This window comes from Podarcis liolepis (assembly GCF_965112155.1).
Source record: "Podarcis liolepis genome assembly, chromosome: 5".
Classification (NCBI taxonomy): Eukaryota; Metazoa; Chordata; class Lepidosauria; order Squamata; family Lacertidae; genus Podarcis; species Podarcis liolepis.
Window position 1 is genome coordinate 85,193,603 of NC_139556.1, and position 19,649 is coordinate 85,213,251.

The 19,649-nt window shown below is 41.8% G+C and overlaps 1 protein-coding gene across 1 annotated transcript in view; it reads right to left on the bottom strand.

The window, feature by feature from the left end:
- Positions 1 to 16,325: 16,325 nt before the first annotated feature.
- Positions 16,326 to 19,649, bottom strand: part of SI (sucrase-isomaltase) — a 144,880-nt gene continuing 141,556 nt past the window's right edge. The window contains exon 94 of the mRNA XM_083503737.1: positions 16,326 to 16,923. Within this exon, the coding sequence (XP_083359863.1) occupies positions 16,846 to 16,923 (78 nt within the window). The 3' untranslated portion in view covers positions 16,326 to 16,845. The remainder of the gene's footprint in view (positions 16,924 to 19,649) is intronic.

Here is a 19,649-nt window from a genome sequence, read left to right on the forward strand (position 1 = left end):
ACATATCAAAATCAAATTAAAGTCTGATTAGATGGCTTTCCGCTGGGTTAGGGTTGGGAACAGTAAGTGCTCCACTGAATTGAAATTTCAGCCTTCACAACATAGGAAAACAGCCAAGTAAACATCTATTTTCAAGGGTCAAGACCTTTGGAGCAGGCATTTTTTTAAAAAAAGTTTTTTATGACTTGCCCTAGTAGGGCAGTAATTGTTCCTTGATAATTTGTCACTCCCCTCCATGATGGAACCTGGTGCAACCCCCCCCCCCTTCCTATGCCCCTGACTGACACAGCCTTGTCCTCTGTAACATTTGCTTTGGGGAGTATCAGGTGGTGTTCCTCCAGTGGGGACATGATAGTTACGTCTTAATAGGTATCCAAAACAGTCCAGTTCTAAAAAATTCAGTCCACCACCGTGCTTCAAAATGGCACCTTATTATAGACTGAGACCTATTCCTTGATCTCAAGAACCATCATGCCAAATTTGATGGAGATATCTTAAGGGGTGTCCAAATGCATAGAGAACAGATGGGCGGACAAACAGCTTTCTAAAATATAGATGCAGAAGAAAGAAGAAGGTAAGTGGAAACTAGTGAGAGTCCTGGTTGTTGTTTGTCTCCTTAGTGAGGACCTTCCAAATTGAGCATTTTGTTTCTCGGTCCACCTGCTTTTCCCAAACACACACACACACACACACACACACACACTTTTCCATGTCAAAATCTGAATTACCCACTACATTGCTTTTATTTACAACCACCTCCAGTGTGAGACTGTTTGCTTCCCATGGTGTGAGGTCGGAAGGGGGCCTACCATGCTTTAAAAAAGGGAAAGGAAAATAAAGTGGCCTCCAGTTAAACTCACTCAAGAGTTCAGAACCTTGTTCTGCAGGAAACTGATGATGAAAAGGGCAACGTCCTACCCTGATGGCACATCCTGCTGTTCAGTAACTGCTGGTTAATTTTTGCTAGCTTATTTCACATCTTTTAACTTGAATTATCCTTTTAAACTTGAATTGGAAGGCAGTAATTGTACAATCAGTCACCTGGTGGGAAGAATGTGTTCCCCCACCCACTCTTTCTGTGCTGGAATATATGTTGCTGGAGGAAGCAGGCAGTGCTGAAGTACGTACCATGCATGTTTCCTTTGTGGGTGAACATGCTCTCGTTTTCATTTCATTTCATTTCTTATATCTCTTGTGCTACTTTTCACTCAAACAAATCACAAAGCGGTTCATGAGCAATAAATAACAGTACATCACAATTACAACATAAATCATATAGAATAATTATTCTATAATCATATAGAATAGATCGTCAGCAAAACAATTACAAATCATCAGTAAAACAACCACCTTCCATGAAAAACTATTAACAAAGTGACTAAAAGAATAAGCTAAACCGTGCAACCATGACAAAAGTCATATTACAGTGGTACCTTGGTTCTCAAATGTAATCCGTTCTGGAAGTCCGTTCCAAAACCAAAGTGTTCCAAAACCAAGGCTTGCTTTCCCATACAAAGTAATGCAAAACAGATTAATCTGTTACAGACTTTTAAAAACAACTCCTAAAACAGCAATTTAACGTGAATTCTACTATCTAACGAGACCATTGATCCATAAAATGAAAGCAATAATCAATGTACTATACTATAAAATAAATAAGACAGTATTGTAGATGATAAAAATTAAAATTATTATTTTTTTCTTACTTGCACTGATGATAGTCATTATTTGGATCGGGGGGACTTTTATCCATTTCCGCAGTCACATAATCAATCAATCAGTAGCTGGACTGGGTTCCACATAGTCACAAAAACAAATTACCGTAACTGAAAAAAGCCTCAAAAACAGAAATGCAAAATAAATAGCAAAAACTAAAGCGCCAAACTTAATCCGTTCCGGAAGTCCATTTGACTTCTGAAATGTTCAAAAACCAAGGTGCAGCTTCTGAAAAACGTTTGATTACTGGAACGCTTACTTCCGGGTTTTCGGCATTTGAGTACGAAGGCACCACTGTATAACTTTTCGTAAAGCACTGCAGCACTCATGATCCACAAAATAACATTAACCACATGAACAAACTAGCACATGAATGAAAACAAACTAAGCACTGTTGGATTCACACACACACTCTTCCCACTCCATGACTCATAAGCTTCTACTCAGTTCATCAAATGGCAAATACACATAATGTCGATGACAGCAACTCGGTTTTGCAGGCTCCTAGGGCTGGAGGGTGAGGCAAGGCAGGTGGGAAAAGCCTTTGCCTGATGGTCAGCACAAAGTCTCACTCCTCTTACAGTTCTTCCTCTGGAAACGGCTTCCCCATGAAGGCCACTAGAGCTGGAGTCTCTCTCCCCCTTGGATCATAATGCACTGAAACCGAGTAATACATATGTCACTGGGTAACATCAAGAAAAGATGCATAAGATGAACTAGGTTTCTGAAACACTCTTCCAGGACATTGTTGTGTTTTTAATTTCAATGCCTTTCCCGAATATTATGCTGATTTTGATGCTTATTTTCAAAATGGATGGATAAATAAATAAATAAATAAATAAATAAATAAATAAATAAGGGGTGGGGGTGTTAAATAGAAATTTAATAAATTGGGTTGTGGATTTGCTTCGTTCTCAAACTATTTGCATTATTTCAACATTGTTTTATGTCCTCGTGTTCCCATTGCCATTCCTTTGTACTCACTGACCCTGGCATCATCTGTCTTCACTTTAATTGAATTAAATAAAGTGTCTCTCATTGTATTAATTGCCATTTAATTGTTTTGGCTATGGCAACCCATATGACTTAAAACAAAACAAAACTTGCAGACATGTTCCTATTGGGAAATGCTGATGACAAAAGCAAGTCAACATGAATTTCGGATGGCAGAACAAATTTCTACAAAAAGAAGAAAATTTTAGACACTGACTTGTATCTAGGCTAAGGTAGCTGAATTGCCTTCCTATTGAAATCAATGAGACTTAAGCGAAGTCATGACCCTCTTATCCCATTGATTTCCTAAGTTGAATCTGAGTGCAACAAACTTAGTCTGGACTCAACCAATCATATTTTCTTTCAAAGTGGGCATAGAAGACATTCCCATTTTCAAAGGGCAATTTATACTGCAGTGTTTTGCTTGGAAAGAAACATCACTTTTAATTTGTGTAAGCATGCATGACAGAAACAAGAGGAGATTTTTCTTTTTAAGATATGTCATATGGTTCAGTGGCATTCTAAATGCAAATGTGGACCCAAACGGAAGACGCTCACCAGTCCCTAAATGAAACAGATGTTTCTGGGTTTCAGACCTTTATTCTCATTATTTTCTTAAAACAGTGTGAAGAATATAAACCATTGGTTACAAAATTCATGTTGTCAAAAAGTTTTGAGTAGTCAACAGACCGCTGCTTATTCCCTTCTCCTTCAGTCTGGTTAAAAAAAAACAACCCTCGCAAACGTTTAATACAGAGTTCTAAATTAAGTTGCTGGTGTCACAATTAATATTTTAAGATAGGGCTGGGGGTCAAATGAAGCCCTCTATGCCTCTTTATCTGGTTCTCAAGATATCTCCACATCATGCCACACTCCAAACTATCCCCTTTTCCACATAATCCTTGAGTGCTTTTGTCTGATTAGATTGTGTCTTTGATCTGTAATGATGCCTCTTCCATGCATATATGGAGGATAGAGAGCAGTATCTCTCCCTTTGTGTGTTTAGAAACCTCTGTCGTTTACCCACCCACCCCCAGCCCTGTCCACCACAACCTGCACTAGCACTTGGGGCAGGCACGTGGGGCAGGCTATGAGACAAAATGGCCCCTTCCCAGAATCACAGAGTTCAAAGGGACACTAAGGGTTATCTAGCCCAGCACACAGAATGCAGGAATTGCAGCTAAAGCATCTGTGACAGATGGCCATCCAACCTCTGCTTAAAAACATCCCATGAAGGAGAATCTACTGCCATCTGAGGGAGTCCATTCTGGTGTTGAACAGCTCTTATCATCAGAAAGTTCTTCCTGGTGTTTAGTGGGAATCTCCCAGAGTAGGAGAAAACAAGCTTGCTCCAAATTCCATATGATATTTCAAGATGGCTACCCTATTTCCTCTCAATCTCCGCTTTTCCAGGCTAAACATGCCCAGCTCCCTCAAATGTTCTTCCTAAAGCTTGGTTTCCAGATCCTTGATTACTTTGGTTGCCCTCCTCTGCACATGTTCCAGCATGTCAATAACCTTAAGAAATGATACCCAGAACCAGACACGGTATTCCAGGTGTGGTCTGACCAAGGCAGAAAAGAGCAGTTGAGTTGCCAAGACTTTTAAGCTCTTTGCCACCCCATCCACTAAGGGCTCTTGTGAGATCCTGAATTCAGGAGGAGCATGGTGAGAGGTAGCCTATTGTATAGAAAGCCAACTGTTAGTGCAGCAGAGTGAGCTGACAGGTAGATTTTCTTTGATTTGCATTTGCCCTCTCTCTTGCCGACAAACTAAATTGGGAAGGAAGCCCCAGAATGCATTTCCCAACCTATGAAACTATTCAATAAGAAATAAATGTAATGGGTTGGAATCAGACTTCACTTTTGTAGGTGAGTCAAATTCTGCCTAAGGGATTCTCTCACTGGTAGATAGAGGGGGTGATTTCCCCCAGCTCTCTACCCTTGCAGCCTCTGGGTCTATTTCCATACTGTTCCATGGAGCTCTCTGGCGGGGGAACTGGTAATCACAGGTAAAAAGCCCCCTTCCCCCAATTCTGCCAGTGGGATCTCTCTAATGGATCAAAAGCCTTCTTTGAATTGAAGGCACCGTTGCATTGGTGGGAGGTGATGTCTGCCTCTATCTCAGTGTATGCAATCATAGACAGACAGACAGATGGATGGATAATCTTTACTCTTATATTTAGTTTCTATACCACTTTAAAGAAAAAATATTCTAAAAACAGTTTACAACCTACGTTAAGACATTGGATAAAACAATCCAATGTAATTAACAGGAATCTAGAAATGTCATCTTAAAGATTTCAAAATGAAGCATTACAAAGGAGGTCAAGTAAAGAATGCACATTTAATGCATCAAAGTTAACACAAAAATTATCTTAAACATTTCAAAACAGAACATTAGTAAAAGAAGCCAAATGTAAAATGCACATTGAAAACAGCATACTATCAAGAGAATAACATATTAACTTTAGAACAGAATGTATAAGCTGTTAGTCCTGCCAACAGTGGTTCATGGCAGGCGGTGGCTGTGGAAACTCAGGCTTAATGACCTGGGGTCTGCACTAAGAGACCAGAAGAAAATGCAGATTATTGCAGAGCCCCAGACTGATACCAATCCACTGGAGTGCAGCCGTTCCCTTCTTCCAGCCAACAAACACACAATCATCAACATACACCCAGCACATCTGTGTTTTAAAGCTGTTGATATCTTCAAGAGTTGTTTGCTTTCAAAGAGGTGCCACTCTGGTGCCAAAGATCAAAATAAATGCTTAATCAAAAGTAATACGTAGGTTGCTTTTTTCTTTTTTTCTTTTGCAAATAATACCTAGGCTGCATGGGGGCGGGCAGTATGTTATCTACTATGTAATATAATAATCGTCTTTTCTTGTTGCGTTGTCTTCCCAAGTTGTCATTAGCAGAAGAGAAAGTGTCATCTCTCCCCCCACTCTGCATCTTTATTTCCAGGACCAGATCTTTTGTCTTCCATCTCTTGTCAAAATGTCAGCCGCAGAGGGCATTCGTCTTTTTTCCTCCCTTTTGTGCTGGAAAATATTCTTGAAAGATGCTGTAAACTTCACTATCCTTGTGTTGCTTTAAAGTAGAACCTTTGAAGCGATGTTGTTATATTTGAAAGTTGACTCTGGGGTAGCTGATATCCATCTTTGTTATCATTGCACTCTTGTTCCTTTAAACTAAAAAAGAAATAATCTGGTTTGGACATAATAAAAGTCATTGCTGTACTGGTACCTTCTAGCTTTTCCCATTTTATCCATTGTTTGTCACTCCATTTGAATCAAGCTTGCAAGAAAATATGTATACATTGTTTAGACAGGACTAGCTTTAATTGTGTCGGAGGGCCACATGCACTATTTGCAGTCAAACTGGTAAAAGCTTGAGTATTCTTTGGTTCTGAGATCCTGAGATTGCAATATAGTTCTTTGCCCTGAATTGGACAAATACAAATCAGAGCAAAGCAAAACCTACTCGGCCATGGAGGGTGAGCCTGTCAGTTCAGGGAATAAGGGAATCCGCTTCTAAAAAAAAATTCCCATTATTATATAACACATTTTCTTTTTATCTCTGCAGAGGGATTCCTGCAAATTGCATCAGGGCCGTCTCCTGTGCAATCAGTCTCAAGTGTTTAATTTTGCTCAACATCCCCGGTATTTAATGGCAGTAATTATTAATGTATGGTGAACACATTCGATTTAAATGCACATTGTAATTCCTCGGTGGAAGGTTCTAAGTAAACAATGGAAGGTCCTTTTTGGAGTGTGCTTGTGTGGAGAGAGAGAAAACATTTTTCTAAAAGCAATACAATACAAATTCTGTTATGCTGGCACAGACCCGGTACTAAACACTCTTTACCAGAGGTGGAAAACCTCAGGTCCTCCAGACCTCTCTATCTGACCTTTGGGACCCAGCTGCACCCCATTCCCAGTCACCCACTTTGCTAAATATATACCCTCCTTGAGTGATTTTCCCTGGCTGGAATATGTCCTTGAACTCTAAGAATATTGCTTGCTTGCTTGCTTGGGGGATGGAGAGATTTTTGCATGGCTGGAATGTAGTCTGCCTACTGCACAGAGACAAGAGACACATCCTTTGCTGAAGAAGGTTTCCCACCTGCCAGGGACCATGCTGCCTCCCCCCCCCCCCCGACCCTGAACCTTCCCAGGAACAGGAGGACAGTATAGATTTAGAGCAGTGGTTTGAAGAGGGGTATAGTTCAGAAGGCAGAAGCTGGGAAATACGTGATGAAGAACAGCTAGGAGAAGAAACACTGGAAGAGAGAGAGTTAACAGATTCACAGTTGTTGTATAGCATTCCTCTTCCTTCCCTCCCCAAGTTCTAGAAGAACTGAGAAAGTTGCCAAACAGAAATCACAGCGACTACAAGCTCAGGTTACCTGATGTAGGGGTGACGTGGATTGAGATGGCCGGGGTGTGGAGCCTTAATTGAAAGCACCGCCGTTCTTAGAGGGAGACGTTCCGTTATCCCTCAGTGTGATTATTAAAGAATTCTAACTGGTAAGAACTTTGTTCTGCTTATCTACTGCCAAGGGGGAAGGAAGCCAATTCCTTGAAGCCTAACACCACCCCTGCTCCAAATATATAGTTATGTGGAAATTCTTGCTGCCTGCATTCACAATGTCTTCTCAAAGAACTTCCTTTTAGAACCCATTGGATCCCATGGGAATAGTTCAGTTTTCCAGGTCCTGGTCTAACACTCTATCTATAACCATTACACCCCCACTGTCTAGCAGTGTTAAATCTTTATTTAAAATAATGTTTTGTTTCATTTTTTGTTAGTAATCAGAGGTCCAGCAATAATACGCAAAACATGGTGCCTTGGATGGAGTAAAAAGGTAAAGGTAAAGGACCACTGGATGGTGAAGTCCAGTCAAAGGCAACTATGGGGTGCAACACTCATCTCGCTTTTCAGGCCGAGGGAGCCAGCGTTTGTCCACAGACAGCTTTCTGGGTCATGTCACCAGCATGACTAAACCGCTTCTGGCACAATGGAACACCATGCCATAAGCCAGAGTGTACAGAAATGCTGTTTGCCTTCCCACCACAGCGGTACCTATTTATCTACTTTCATTGGTATGCTTTTGAACTGCTAGGTTGGCAGAAGCTGGAGCAGAGCAACAGGAGCTCACTATGTCACGTGGATTTGAACTGCCGACCTTCCGCTCGGCAAGTCCAAGAGGCTCCGTGTTTTAGACCACAGCGCCACCTGCGTCCTTCCTTGTGTGGAGTACAAAGAAAGAGGAAGGGAAGAAGAATGGTTAAAGACATGGAGCACTTAAAACTACCAAATGAACTAAAAGTCTCAGGTAAAGGTACTGAATCTTGGAAAAGATTTATCACAGAGCTTTGAGATATAGGTGCAAGCAAAAGGCTATGCAAGAAAAGGAGATGAGTCTCAAACAGCCAGATTGATTAACATAAATGGAAATGAAGTTATGGATATACTGAAAAGCATTCAGCGAAACCAGGATGAGCAATAAAGCTAAGAGGAGTTTGCAGACCAATGCTCAACCAAAACAAGTGAGACACCTGAGAGAGAGATCTGAAAAAAGAAGGCAGATCTTTTGAAGAATTCTTAACAGACCGGAAGCTGATCAGAATCAGTATTTGCATCAGCCACTAGCCATAGCAATAGAGTAAAATACAATGTACTGAGGTAAAGGGACTCCTGACAGTTAAGTCCAGTCACAAACAAATCTGGGGTTGTGGTGCTCATCTCGCTTTACAGGCCAAGGGAACCGGCGTTTGTCCGCACCGCAGACAGTTTTTCCTGGTCATGTGGCCAGCATGACTAAGCCACTTCTGGCACAACGGAACACCAACACCAGAGCAGTGCACAGAAACACCGTTTACCTTCCTGCCGGATCGGTACCTATTAATCTATTTGCACTTTTTGGTGTGCTTTCAAACTGCTAGGTTGGCAGGAGCTGGGACCGAGCAACGGGAGCTCACCCTGTCATGGGGATTCGAACCGCCGACCTTTTGATCGGCAAGCCCAAGGCTCAGTGGTTGAGAGCCCAGCGCCACAATGTACTGAAGAGAGAGGCAAAAACTTAACAATACAAGATACATTCTGGAGGTTTGCACCAGTAATCAAATAATAGATCTTATTCTAATTGCCCATGCTTAAATTTTTGCAGTTTTTGCTGTCAGCTCGTTATCTTGATATGCTAGGAGAAAAGACACAGTAGCAATGGTTGAGACCTAAGTTGATGAGTCAGGATTATAGATGAGATATACAACAAAATAAATAAATAAATAAATAAAAAATAAAAAAGCAGGCAAGGATAACAGGGTTCTTCTCCAAAAGAGGCACCTGAAATTGCACTGAAATGGCAGGTGCAAAATATATTTTAGTTTTGGATACATTCTCATGTTTGGGCCAAGTACTGTAAGATGCTGAGAGTGCAAAGTTATTTTATTTTAATGCAACCTTTCGGAGGCATCGTTTTAGCAGGTTTTCCCAGTCATGGACTGCCTTGCTTTTGATGATGGGGCAGGGGTCTCTGCAGTTGATGTCAATGCACAGTGGGGTTTAGGTGAGGAGAGAGTACATTTTCTCTTCCAGACACAGTCCTGAAGTATAAAGTCTTCTGGTGTTATTGTTGATCCACTTCACTACCACCTTTGACTTGAAAGCAAAAAATAAAATAAAATAAATCATTCTGCTAGGAATGAAAGGAAACAAATAGTTCTCGTGTTCTTAGTCTGTGGCTAACGGATATATATCCTGGAGAAAGCGTAAGTCTCTTATTTTAGTTTATTTCTTGTCCTGTAAATAACTATTCCTTCTCAGAACTATTTCTACAAAGCAAACGTTGGATAGTCGTGAAGAGAAATTGCATCATACTGAAAAGGGGGAAGTATATCCAGCTTCTCCAGAGATTACTCCAGATAATTTTGATGAATGCTCCACTCATCAAATTGCTTTCAGACTCTTTAGAACTGATTTCTTTCTGAAACGTGATTGTGCTGCTAGAGGTAATACCAGAGCAGTTTGTCTGGCTTCATGGTTGTTCAGCTTGGGAAAAAGCTACAGAGGCAGAGATAGGGACACAGCAGCGAGGAAAGTTATACTTCTTTTGCCATGGTGGGAAATGAATACAAGAAAAGGAAAACCGTGCATTCTCTCTTTGCATCTTAGGAGCAAGTTTGTAGTTGTTGCAGTAGAAGCAGGACAGGGTTCTGGAAGGCAGAGTTAGCTAGATGCTAGCAGAGCAGGGACATTATTTGGGGCAGGGGAGGCTGGACGAGCCCAAGCCTCAAATATTTTATGAATAATCCTGATTTCCTGCTCCTGGGGTCTCACAATCACTGTCCCCTTAAAATTGAGACCCCTGGGGCATTTCCAGAGGCATCTATACATGATGTTTGTGCAAATGGACCAGCGATCGGAGTCTTGGAATTGCATTGCAAGATGCTCCTGCACCTTTCACAATGGTACAAAAGGGAGAACACTGGTCAGGAATGTGTTGTCATGTATGAATCGGAAAAGTTTCACCCCCTGAAATTACCGTTGGGCATCCCCACTAAAGATACAAGTGCCCTGTCTTAAGTGGTGGTGTCATGGATTAGCATTGTCAAGCAGATGACAAGACACCCTCCCTACAGCAGGGGGCGGTACTATTGATCCCTACAGTGTTCTAGTCCTGGTCTTCTTCTTCCTTACTGTTTACCTGCCCCTGTCCACTTGCTTTACCCCCTTTCTGAACAGTGGTATGGATTTGGACTGCAGGAGGAGTGCAGGGGAATGGGAAACTATGACATTGGCAAGGAGACCAATCCACTCAGGAGGGTGTCCTGTAGACGGCACCCTTCCAAAGACACCTATCCAAATAATATGGAGCAACTACTGCCTGTTCTCCTTTATACCAGATTACCTTTGCTCAAAACAAATATCGCGCCACATGGAGCACTTGAAACTATCCAATGAGCTACGTAAAAGTCTCAGGTAAAAGTACTGAATCTTGGAAAAGATTTATCACAGAGCTTTGAGATACAGATGCATGCAAAAGGCTTTGCAAGAAAGGGCGATGAGTCTCAAACAGCCAGACTGATTAACAGAAATGGAAATGAGGCTATGGATATATTGAATAGCATTCAGCTAAACCAGGATGAGCAATAAAGTTAAGAGAAGTCTGCAGACCAGTGCTCAACCAAAACAAGTGAGACATCTGAGAGACAGATCTGAAAAAGAAGGCAGATCTTTTGAAGAATTCTTAACAGACCTGAAGCTGATGAGTATCAGAACCAGAAGAATCTTTATTTGTATCAGCTAGCCGTAGCAATAAAATAAAACACAATGTACTGAAGACAGGTAAAAACTTAACAGTACAAAATACATTCTGGAGGTTTACATCAGTTGCTACCTCTCTTTCAAATCAGAACCAGTGAAGGTGGTGAAGGTCCTGTGTGAGGGGTATGTAGTCATAGGTGGAAAGTATGTAGGATGGAACTCACAAATGCAATAGGCAGATAAAACACAGGTAGATTTTTTATTATTTATTTATTTATTTAGGTGACAGGCAGGCAGGCAGGCAGATGATAGGAACTCCAGTGTCCACAGGAAGATAAATAAATATGCTGTTGAGTTTCCTGATCATCCAGGTCTCCAGGATTCCTGTTCTACAGTTTTGAAAGATAGTTCTCCCTGCATGTTTAGTTTCTGCAGTACCCTTGTGAAAGTCAATGTGATCTGTTAGAACCATCTGCGAGGCTGTAATAAGAGTTCATCCATGCAAGCAACGTCCACTGTGTTACAATTACCCGCTGAGTTGTCTGTGGCAAGCTACAGCTGCAGCACAGCGCTTGCCAGGTTTTGCTGCCACGTGCTTCAGACAAAAGCCGCCCGTACGGGAGGATGCTGTAGATTTGCTTATCAACATGCTCACCCTGTCGTGTTTCAAAGTGAAAAGAAATAGCATCAAATATCCTCCTTTGAATTGAATTTTTGTTTTGTTTTTAGGGGGGCTGTTTTCAAATGTGGGTTTTATTTTGGAAGCACTAGGGATGGGATCTGGAGCTCCCAAAGAAGATGTACTTAAATTAGTAGAACTTGTCAGGGCTGATTTGGAGCAAGGAAGCAACCCCAGGACATTTTCTTTTTTTACCCAACAATGGAATGTAAGAGCAGAAAAATAGGTTGCCGCCAAACCATACATACTCAGCAGCCTTCCCCAGACTTGGTGCTTCCTAGATATTTTGGAGCACAACTCCCACCACTCCTTCTGCCTGAGGGCTGATGGGAATTGTGGACCAGAACATCTGGAGTGTACTATATTGGTGAGGGCAGGTCTGTGCCCATCTGTTGCTGAGTTGGTAGAGCAGGATAATCTGAGGGATGTGGGTTGAGCCCCACTTTGGGAGAAATAGGCCTGCATTTCAGGGCTATAAGACCCTCAGGACCTCTTCCAACCTCAAAAATCTATGATTCTATGGTTTAAGTGGACACTTGGTGCACGTTTTATGTAGTGCTTTGTATTGTCAGATTTAAGTTGGGTCTTAACTGAGGAATTGAAGATCTCCAGCTGTTTCTGGAAAGTGGGGCAAGCCAAGTATGGGAAAATGAATGTTACATGTATTTAGATACAGCAGAACCTCGGTTTTCGAACACAATCCGTTCCAGAAGTCCGTTCAACTTCCAAAATGTTCAAAAACCGAGGATCACTTCTGGGTTTTCGGCGTTTGGTTTCCTAAACATTTGATAACTGAGATGTTTGAAAACCAAGGGTTGATTGTACTGCCTTTATGCCAGAGCAGTCAAGACCAGATATCAGTTACACAGTATCATTCCAGGATAAAGCTCTCGTACCTGCAAAGGATAGCTCTGGTGTCAGGACATAGGAAGCCATTTATACTGAGGCAACTGGTCCATCTAAGTCAGTTTACACAAGACTAGCAATGGCACTCCAGGGTTTCAGAGAGGGATCTTTACCCACCTCACCAGAAGATGCCTAGTAATAATAATAATAATAATTTATTATTTATACCCCGCCCATCTGGCTGGGCTTCCCCAGCCACTCTGGGGAACAAAATATTAAAATACTGTAATACATCAAACATTAAAAGCTTCCCTAAACAAGGCTGCCTTCAGATGTCTTCTAAAAGTCTGGTAGTTGTTGTTCCCTTTGACATCTGGTGGGAGGGCATTCCATAGGGAGGGCGCCAGTACCAAGAAGGCCCTCTGCCTGGTTTCCTGTAACTTGGCTTCTCGCAGTGAGGCAACCTCCAGAAGGCCCTCGGAGCTGGACTTCAGTGTCCAGGCAGAAAGATGGAGGTGGAGACGCTCCTTCAGGTATACTGGGCCAAGGCCGTTTAGGGCTTTAAAGGTCAGCACCAACACTAGGACTGTATTTGGGGCCTTCTGCATAAAAAGCATTTCTTCTTCTACTGAGTTGTGCTCCCAGCCAGGCCCCTGGATGGGGCCTCCTCATGTCACCGCTCTGTTTGATGCAGCCAGGTTGAGCAGAGGCAGAGGACCAGATTGAAGCCTTGTTCCCTCTGGTCTTCTGCTGAAGCCCTGCCAGCTTAGAAGACCATGACTGGACAATTTAAACTAGCAATTTGGGCAGGCAATCCCGACGTCCCTTGCAGCCAGCTGCAGCTGCAGCTGAAGCCAATGGTCAGCCACAAAGGAGGGAGGGATAGCTCTCCCCTTGGGTCCCGAGGAGCCATGTCAGGCCGCAATGATCACCCACCCCAAAAGGGAAAGCAACCATTTCTGGGAAGAGATAAGCCAGATGGCAGTTTGTTCCAGCCATGCGGATGCTTTTAACAATAGTAGGCTTGCCATATGTCCAGGATTTCCTGGACATAGACAGGATTCGTGCAGAATTCGTTGAAATGTCCGGGAAAATCCAGTTTTGGCAAATTTACTTAAAAATAGCTCAGAAACTTCTTAAGAGGTTCAACAACACACACAAAAACCCTAACTCAACTTTTGTGTCTGGAATTTCACTTTTTGAAATATGGCAACCCTAAACAATAGCCAGCTGAGGACATTTTGCTGTTTCAAGAGAAGACCTTCACAAGTTGTCACTCACCACATTGAATGCAGTCAGGAACGGTTTTACGGTATTGTGACCAATGTGGCCACACTGGGCACCACCCTGTAGAGGGAACCAAATTTTAGTGTTGCGCAGGGCAGCACTGCCATTTGAGAGCCCAATGTCCACTGCTGATACAGTCCACCAGCCATGGATTGTGTGCAGTAGTCACGCAATAAAATCAGGTGGTTTGTCAAGTGGACTACCATACATGGCTGGTGAGCTGTTTGGCTTCACCAATCCCAAGTCTTTCCTTGAGTTTGCATCATCTTTATCTGACAGGTCCACTTCAGATCCACTTGAAAGTATTGCCCATCCCCATGGGTTTCTGGTGGAGTTAGGTTGAGCCAGCATCCAACATAAAACTAAGGCTACCTGAATGGGTTCATGTATAAAATTATGTAAGGCCTCAAGAGCCTTTAGGTTTTAAAAAGCTGACAGATCTCCTTGGTTAATCAAAAGTCATAATCAAATTGACATGAGGGCAGAAAGTTAAGATTGCGGCCAGTTGGGGTTTTTTATGTCCATTTTCTTTTATCTAACCACAATCACTCACAGCACGTGTTTTAATCTCCCTCAATTCTGTAGTCATCTTTCCCTTTGATTTTACTAGCAGTCTTGGAGAAATCTCTTTATTAATCTCTTTCAATACAGTTGTCTGGCCAACCTTCTTTCTCACTTGCCCATCTTTTGTAAGTTATATTGTCTTTTAAAATAATCTTCTCGACTCTGAAGTCTGACAGTGAATTGTTTGGGCATTAATAAGAATCTCTTTGAGAAATGCCTTTAATGATAACATAATATCTCCATAATTGCCCATTGCTCTTTGATATTTATATCTCAAGTGAAATCTTGTGGAAGTATCTCTCTCAAAGCATTTTCTGTCTGAACTAATTGCTCTCTGTTTAGAATTTTATGGGGGGGGGAGGTTATGACTGTTTTCTACACTCGTCTGCCACATTTTAGAGAGGCACCCCTCTATCTTGAGATATGGTGGCTGATGGAAGGCAGAGATAAAAGAAGAATTTGCCTTGTGATGCATCCAAGGTGTGCATTAAAAAACTGGGGGGGGGGGAGTTGGGAGAACCCCACCACTGTTGATCACATGCATTCCATGCTTTGCTATGCAGGGATCAGAGTGTCCTACTAAGGTTAATTGCACACCATAGATTTATAGTGCACCCCTCCAAAAGATTAATGGGAGCCGTAGTTTGTTAAGGGTGCAGGAAATGTAGCTCTGCGAGGGGTAAATTAGGCTTCCTGGGTGGGTGGGTGCTTTAAATGCATGGTGTGTATGCAAATTGGGGAGACCAAGGTTCAGATTCCCTATGCAGTCATAGAGGTCATTGGCTGCAGGTGTCTTGAGGGACCACCCGGAAATCCTTTGGTGACTTTAGAAACAGGTCCACACTTTACATTGTCGTGTCTTTCCCCTTTTAGCCCCCAATGCTTTCCCTGGGAAAACCTGCTCTTTAATGCTGAATTGGAACAAATGGCAATTCAGGTTTTCTTCATACTGCCATTTGCTCCAATTAAGCAGTAACAAGCGTGTTTTCATGGGGGAAGCACCAGGGCAAAAGTGGGGGGTCATGCATGGAGCTTTAAATCACAAAATGAAGTCTGAAGTGTGCTTTGAGCTCTAGAATCAGAAGTAAATATCAAACCACTTATTTTCTCCTTTTCATTTTTGGAGAGTGGGAGTGTCCTTGATTCCCTTCGGTCTTCAGTTACCAAGATTTTGATCCCTTTAGCGATGTAAGTTTTTGCATTTTTTGAAAAAAAATTGATGAAATCTACCCTGAGCCCACAGGAAATCAATTCAAACAAATCTATAAACATTCTATTATTTTAAAGTGAGCACAAGACCCATTTCATTAGTAGTGATTCAATGTTAGGTGTGCAGCAGATGCTCTACGAAGTTCGTAGAAAAATGGAACTGCAGACTTGGAAGGAACCAAATGGTCATCTAGATGCAATGCAAGAATTACATCTAAAGAACCCCTGGCAGATCCAAGCACGTAAGCAGCATTCCTCATCGAGAACCACACGCTGGATCACAAACCATGTATGCAGGTCAGCCAAAAGAGATCTCCATCCACATTGTACAATGTTGATGGGGCTGTGTAATGAAACTACATTTCCCAAGAATTTCTGAGGACCTAGTACTGAACAGTGAGGCGAAGAAATACTTCCCTGATATGTCTTGCCACTATTGCAACACAGGTGTAGGTGGGTGGGTTGGGAGAAGACCTGTCTCCTATTCTGCCCCCAGTTGTTGTCATAGAACCACCATCGTACCAGTCCCATAAGTGAGGTGGGAGCATGTGGTTAGAAGTTGCTGGATAGGTGAGAGGAGATCTAGGGACTGGGAGGAAGGGCGAATAATCCATAGCTCTGATTAGAAACTGAGCTGCAGAAGTATATGAAGCCTGAAAGTGAGGTGAGTATTATTGGCTGGAAAATCCAAGTCTTAGTGACACTACTAAAGTCTTTACAGATGTGCACACGCACTCACAAAATCTAAACGTGCAACTATGTACATTGTCGGTGGAGTTTTATTGTCACATTAGTATAATTTACAAAATAATAATAATGCTCTGTTGCATTTTATCACACACTCTTGCAGAGATATTTATAAACATCATAATAAACTACAATTGCATAGTTCATCATGTTAGGCATTTTAACTCCTTTGCAAAACAGACCAAAAATGTGATTCCTGACATACAGATTGTACTGCTATAATTGATATATATATTAAATACATTCAACTGCCTATTTTACAAATTTATCCCCTGCCCCTGCATTTCAGTGAAATAAACATCCCTTCTCATTTTAAAGGCCGAAAGCAGTATTCTAGAGTTGTCAGATACAACAAAAATGGTTTGCCTTTAAAAAATGAAAATGCCTTATTATATTTTAACTACAGTTCAGTCCCACCCATTCCTTCATTTGTTTACTGCTAACATAACAAAACACAGTTTTTTTTAATATATTACAATACACATTCATTAGAGCCACGGCGAGGTTCTCATGGAGCATGTTTTCTGCAGACAGTTAAGTGCTTGTCACCCATCTGACCTGGGCTAATTTATAAATGAGGTAATCTTTGCTGGTGAGATCCACTTTTAGTATCTGAATAGGAGAGATTAAAAGAGGGGTGGGTGGGTTAATTCAGTGCTATTTTGAGAAATTCTTACAACCACAGATGCCTGATTTGGCAATACCAGTCTCTCAGAAGGATTTTGAAACACATTTGCAAAATGACACTCACTGCAAATACATGCAGGTATTATTATAAAATGCAACACACAAGATCTCAGGCTTGTTGGAAAGCACATTCTTTCTACTTTGCACTGGATGTTCTAAAGATGGGGGAGAATTTTGATATTATTTGTATTTGAATGAGAAAACCACCTAATTCGCACTTCTCAATATGCAAGTGAAAACACAGCTGTCTTCAAAATGTGCACCTCTCCAAAGTTTGCAATGCACAATTCCAGCAAAAGTAGTGTGTACATAAATGCATCTACTAGCATAAAATGTGCACAAAATTAGTGAAAACAGTATGCAAAGATTCATTCTATTCATCAAAACTCTGTTCCAAAAAAATGTGCATATTAGTCATAACCTCATACAAAAACATGTTTAAGTAATTAGAACTACAATGCTGGCAATTTTTTTCTGAATGGGAGGAAGGGAACTTGGCTGCTTTCATTGTAAAAAAAAAAAAAAAGACTGTTGTGTTTCCCATCTTTCATTCCCCCATCAGTGATACGCCACATAGGGGAAGCTTTTAAAAATGATGATGATGAATCATAGCTGAATTGTGAGAAACATAGCTTGGGCTCAAAATGTGTGTGTGTCCCCCTCCCACAATTCCCCTGATAATTGTCACTGAAAACTAATAGGTCTGTACAGCAGAACACTGCTCTAAGTCAGAAAAGACGATGTAAAGAAAAGCTGGGGGGGGGGGATATCCTAACTGATTTGGGAAGAATTCTATTCTATAAGGTAAAGTTATGCAAGTGTGAAGGGAGAAATGGGACAAAGATAACAAGGAATGGATAGTCATCCAAAAGTTCAAAGGTAGACAGATGATCAAAGGTTAAACAAAAGAGAAGAAATGGTTCTATTCAAGTTGGAAACAGGACACTGTAACCCAAATAAATGTTTAGCTTTAATTAAACCACTTGGAAACAGACTTTTGAGTGCCAGAAAAAAAGTTCTCAAAGTCAGAACTTAGGATCTCTCCCCATACTAAGCACTTGCTTCCAATTCCAAATGTGAGGTGTGAAAAGAGGGAGATTTAGCTATCACTATAGTATGGTGGATAATCTCAATTTCATTTAAAAACATCTCTTGTTATAGAAAAAAAGAAGAGGGCCGGGAAAGATAAGATACCTTTTAAATTACTGCATGGACATGAGGCATGAAAATATTTTAGCCTTCTAAAGCTGGTGGGAAAGAGATGGAAGAAGCAGAAACTTGAAAGCATTTTCTCCAGACTGATAGCAGCAGAAGGTCAGCAGAAGAAGGAAGGAGGCTGGCAGTGAAAATGAGAAAAGGAAGAGCAGGGAGAGATTAGCCCAATGCGAGATGCATTTTATTAGAGGCAGAAAATGAGAGCTGCAAGAAGAAGGAGCAGGCTTACAGAGATGACTAATGCACGTTTCTGTTGCACTGAGCAGCAATTAGCTGAGTGATAATATTGGGAAATGCAGGACATGAAAGGAAAGCAAACAAAAATGCAAAATGGAAGTAAAGCAGGAGGATATAAATGCAGGATTTTGATGAATTTACTTGCAGGAGAAGCGGCAGTTAGGCTTGGAATGCTGCTGACTGCTTTTACACTGGGGTCTCGGTGGAAGGCAGAACTAATGTGGCAGCAGGAGATGGAGAAGATTCATCTAACCAGCGGAAGCTCTGCACAAGGACTTCTGCGTACCCCCCTCTCTTCCCTCAAAACTGGCTTTGAGAGGGTCCCAACTGTGGAGGGAGGTAGCAAGGCTCGTCCCATCTGACAAGCTGAAATGCTCATGCAGATGGAACAACTGGAAGAGTGTGACATTGATTTCTATCCTTTATATTTACCGGGCTGGATGGGAGGGGAGAAAGCAAAATTACCACAATGATGATTGAGGAAGGCAAAGATGGTTCTCAGTCCACAGCATCAGAGGATACCTTTCCTATGCACCCCTGGTTACGCTGTGGTACCAAACCAAGAGTCTCTAGAATCTAATGACATAGGAGAATCTGTACATCCTTTTCTGCATGTCGTAGATGCACAAGATGTGCTTGCCAGTGGTTTTGGACTATTTTGCAAATATTTACGCAATTGTCAGAAATGTGGAAATGATGCAATTTCTGCCATCTCCTTTGTGTTCCATATTTTGTTCCAGCTTTTTCCTCAAGGATCTCTGCCCCACCCCCATCTATCAAGTTTTATGCTACAGTGCCACAACCAGGAGAGGAGGTTATTCATAGACCCTGTATAAGCAGCTTCATGAAAGGTGCCAAGTTGGATTGAGCACACTAATATAGCAGCGGGAGGGGACCTCAAGCTTGGAGGCCACATGCCTCCCACCACATCTCCCCTCAGGAGTCTTCACAGACTACGTCATCACACCGGGCCACACTCCTCCTCATCACTCCCAAATCAAGGAATGTGGCCCTCAAGCTGGGGAAAAATACTCCCCGCCCCTTCTGTATAGGTCGCCAGCATACCAGTGCATGCCTTCACCTTCAAGAAGCATGTGCCCACTACGCACCAAAAGATACAGACATTTCTTAGGCACAGTGGCGCCATTTGTGTCAGATGTTAGCATCTCTTCTAGTTTGGATTTAGATTTGAAATCTTT